Source organism: Asparagus officinalis, chromosome 3 (genome assembly GCF_001876935.1).
Source record: "Asparagus officinalis chromosome 3, Aspof.V1, whole genome shotgun sequence".
Lineage (NCBI taxonomy): Eukaryota > Viridiplantae > Streptophyta > Magnoliopsida > Asparagales > Asparagaceae > Asparagus > Asparagus officinalis.
In genome coordinates this window covers 28,248,770-28,253,469 of record NC_033796.1, presented here as the reverse complement: position 1 = coordinate 28,253,469, position 4,700 = coordinate 28,248,770, and the positions used below count along the sequence as shown (strand labels likewise).

At 34.7% G+C, this 4,700-nt stretch overlaps 1 protein-coding gene across 1 annotated transcript; it reads right to left on the bottom strand.

Annotated features, from left to right (window-relative positions):
* On the bottom strand, nt 207–1,481 carry LOC109834843. The gene has a single exon (XM_020402860.1). The coding sequence runs from the start codon at nt 1,479–1,481 to the stop codon at nt 207–209; it is 1,275 nt and encodes a 424-aa protein (XP_020258449.1).

The window sequence follows — 4,700 nt, the reverse complement described above, 5'->3', positions numbered from 1 at the left end:
AATTTACCTGAACTGAAGAATTCTTCAATAGCAAGAGTAACTTCATCACCTATAATTGACCATGCAGACTTGAAGAAAGATGCACCATAACCATCTGGACCAGGGGACTTGTTATCAGCCATGGAAAATACTACTTTTTTTATTTCTTCTTTAGTGACTGGAGCTGACAGATTTTTGACATGATTTTCAGTTAGACAGGGCCCATTCTAAATAATTCTAATGTCTGGAGAGGATGAAGGAACTGAAGTACCCATCAGATTCCTATAATAAGAAATGAACTCATTAATGATTTGCCCTCCCTCAGTAAGTCTTTCTCCCATGCTATTATTTAGTACAGATACTCTGTTCAGATGTCTATTGCTTTTAATGATGGAGTGAAAATAACTTGTACATCTATCCCCCTTTATGCTCCAATGGATCCTTGCTTTTTGCTGATAGAAGGATAGCTCACAATTTAATAGCTTATTATATTCAGATAGACAATTCTTTTCTTGACTAATGAACATTTGATTGAAGGGATCCTCCTGCAGCTTTTTTTGAACATCTTCAAGTGTATACTTTGCTCTTTGGACTTTTTCACTGATGTTGCCAAAATGTTTTCTGTTCAAATCCTTTAGAGCACCTCTCAAAAGCTTGAGCTTTGTAACAACTGAAAACATAGTGTAGCCTTTTACCTTCAGTTGCCATATAGAGTTAACTGTGTGTAGATAGCTGCTGTGCTTAGTCCACATATTAAAGAACTTAAAAGGTTTTTTCCCTTGCTTTTCCTCTTCATAAATTTTGATCAAAGCTGGGGAGTGATCTGAGGAGGTTGGCAGAAGATATTCCACATGACTAGAGTTATATTTGTCAATCCATGATTCATTTACAAGTGCCCTGTCAAGTCTGCACCAGATTCTAGAGTTTTGATCTTGTTTGTTGCTCCAGGTAAAGAAACAGCCCAGAGTTTTTAGGTGCAGGAGATTACTATTATCAATGAAAGAATTGAAATCATGAGTATCTGCATCAGTAAGAGCTATTCCTCCTATTTTTTCATCAGCATTGATCATTGTGTTGAAGTCCCCACAAAGAAGCCATGGGGTGTTTCCAGCTTTTTGATGCATTTGAAGGAGATCTGTCCATAGGATTTTCCTAGATTCCTGATGGTTGAGGCCATAGATTGAAGAGATAATGCAGTTTATCCTTCCATCTATAGAATTGACAGAACAAGTAATATGCTGAGAAGAAGTAAAGTCAACTTGGATATTCCATATATCAGGATCCCATAATATCAGAATTCTGGCCTTGTCTGTGTCTGTCACATTAGATATCCATTTCCAATTGATGGCAATTTTTTTTGTGATAGCTGGTAAATTTACCTTATTGATTTTTGTTTCAAGTAATGCAATGAAAGAGAGGTGATTCTGTACAATATGTTGCCTGACCAGATGTTGTTTAGGGGACTTGTTTAATCCCCTAATATTCCAAAAGGATAAATTCATATAGATTGTCCCCCCCTATCCATTGTAGAGGGATCAAGATCATACATCATTCCAGCCAAAGGGGAGAATGAGTTCCTTTTCCCATTTGCTTTTTTCAGCCAAGGATTTCCAGTATGTGCATTAACTCCAGAATCAGACTGTAAAACGTGCACAACATGCACAATGTCCTTTCCAGCTGAAAATTTTTCTATGTTCAGTGTATCATACATATCCTTTTGATTAATATGAACATTTTGCACAGAGTTTTCTCCATCTAAGGTATTCACTACGACCTTGACTGTTTCATCTTGATCAGGCTTCTGTTGATTTTGTAGAACAGGTTTTTGGGTACTGACAGTAACATTCTGAGCAGAAACATTTACTGCAGGAGCCTTTTTTGGAACCCATCTTTGTGTATTAATTTGCCTCTTGCAATTCTTTGTATCATGCCCAATCTGCTTGTATATTTCACACCATTTAGGCTTTAGCTCATAGTATACCAATTGCTTAATCAATGTTCCATTTGGCCCCTGTATAAGAATATGGTCTGGGAGAGATGAAGGCATATTTATTTCAACAAGGATCCTTGCATAGGCTAATCTTTTCCTATTAGCTGTCAATTTATCTGTTGTGATTGGCTTGCCAATAACACTAGAAATTTTACTAAGACTTTTAGCATTCCACAGATTTAGTCTCAAACCTGGCAATTGGATCCATACAGGATATTTGTTTTCAAAACTCTTTTCAACATCTTCCTCATTAGACCATTGCTTAAGTAGGAGAGGTCTTGATCCAAAGAACCAAGGACCATTGTCCATGATTTCTTCCATTTCCTCTTTGCTATTGAATTTAAACAAGAACAAGCCAGATTTTAGAAGCAAGATTTCAGGATTAGCTACAGGAGTCCATACTTTCTTAACAAAACTCTCCATAGCTTTGAATTTGACACTGATTCCCAGGACTTGGCCAATAAGAGAAAAATCCCATATATGGATTCCTTCATTCCACTCTTCTTCCTCAAAAATAACTGTTTCTTTAGAAGTTGGTGGAACAAAATCCAATATCATACCATTACCAGCCTTTCTATTGTCAGCAAAGAGACTAGTCCAGCTTTTCTTTTCATTTTGATCCGGATTTAGAGGCGGAAATCCAGATTTTGAAGGATTTAAAGGGGGGAAATCACTATCAATCATGGATTTGCCTTCAACAGAATTCCTTAGGGATTTATTTCCATCAATTTTAGTCAAAGAAGAATTAACAATTGGATTAGAAATTAATTGCTCTGAACTTTTCTTGTTAGCTAAACCTGAAGACATAAGATGATCTTCAACCTCCAAGATTTCATCATCAGCCCAAGCAAAACTATTAGAGCTGCTACCTCCATTAGAATTAGAGATCAGAGACTTACTAGACTGATGAGATCTGATCGAAAGAGGAGTTGTCAGAAAACTAGGAACCTCCAGAGTATTTGCAGGCCTGGGATCATCAATAGATTCCTTTAGCTTTTCATTTCTTGATCTCAGCTGTGAATTCATTTGCATCACAGGAGAATTTGCAGAACTAAGCATCTCAATGGATTCCGGCATCTTTTCACCTCTTGATTCCAGCTTTTCATTTCTTGATCTCATCTGTGAACTCATCTGTTGAGAATTTTCACTTCTTGAAATCAACTGATGAGATCGGATACCTATCTGCTGTGATTTTGCTTGAGACTCAGTAACCTCAAGAGATCTTGCAGACTTGAGTATCTCCTCCATAGATTTCTTCAATTTTCACCTCTTGGACCTGTTGATCCCATGATTCCAGAATCATAACCATCTTCATCTTCTTCAAAACTTGAACCCGATTGAGCCTCTGATGATTGCAAGCTCAAATCTGATGCTTTTAATCCAAAGCTGAAGATCTTCTTGTTGTTGTTTCTCTTTTTTCTTGCCATCAAAAACTTGGCGGGGGAGCACATTAGCACGAAAAAATTCGCCTGCTAACGTGCACCATGGATAACCGACCCTTTTTCTTCATTAATTTTCAATAGATTTGGGAATAACAAAAAGGCCAGCCTATTCCCTCTCCATAAATTCTTGCGCACAATTTTTTGTTAGCGCGGCGAGCAGCTCCCGCCGCCCGCTTTGTTTTCCTTACTCATTAGTTTAAGGCAAAGGTTCCTTTGTTATCGCTTTATTATCTTTTCTCATTGTCAATGGGCTCAATTCACGTTAGTTGTTATTGCAAAAATATGTAAGTAATTTTATAAAAAAATTATGATTCTATAAATTAACGTCTCATTTTGTATTGAAGATTAAAGTAAGAAATTTATAAGTACTTATTAATTTTTGTTGCATCTTTTATAGAAAATGCTTCTTCAAATGGGACAAAGTTATTCAATATGTTCTCCAAGTGGAAACTTATTGGTGCTTCTTTAATAGATACGTCTTTTGTTAATACTAATTCAAGTGACTTGTGGATACTTAGAAAAGCTGGGTTTATTCCTTTCACTTCTCTATTTGAAATGAAAATAATTTGATTCTTTCGAAACATATCTATAAACTTTTGGATAGTCTTTCCGTATATAACTTCTTGTATTTTGTTACCCTACAAATATTATTAACACCAAAGATAAGTGTTTAGAAAATATAATTAATTAATACTAAGCTATATATTATATTTTAATTATTTATATATAAACAGAAAAACAACATAAAAAGGCATTCTGAAAATTATTAGGGTTTTAATAAAATTTATCGAATAGATAATGACAATCACAAAAAAAATACAAGCTGAATTATAAACGCTGGATATAAACATTGATATTATGACAATAACAAAAAAAATACAATCTTTTTTCCTTTTTCTTCTATTACAGACAAAAACCTTCATAACCCAAGTGGCAATATTTGTCTTAAGAACTATGCTTGGAAGCTCTAGTATAATATCTAAAGCCAATTCTATATCAAACTCCAGAATAGCGGTAATCGCCATATTTTTAATTCTCTGACAATTTTATATCTCTTTGCATAAGTAATGGATGAACTTATTATGTATTCTCAAGGTAGGATCTCACGATATATGTTTTCGGTTAATGGCATTATACTAATTGATGAGAGAAGACCTCGTATTAAAAGATTCTAAATTAATATAATAAAAAAATATGTAGAAAGTATGTTAGCAAAACAATACGAAGGAGTGCATAACGTACAGATAAAAGTTATGTTAGTCTAATTAACCAAATATTAGATTTCATTG

Coding starts and splice junctions, on each gene's coding strand:
- LOC109834843 (XM_020402860.1), bottom strand. CDS start 1,481: ATGAATTTATCCTTTTGGAATATTAGGGGATTAAACAAGTCCCCTAAA.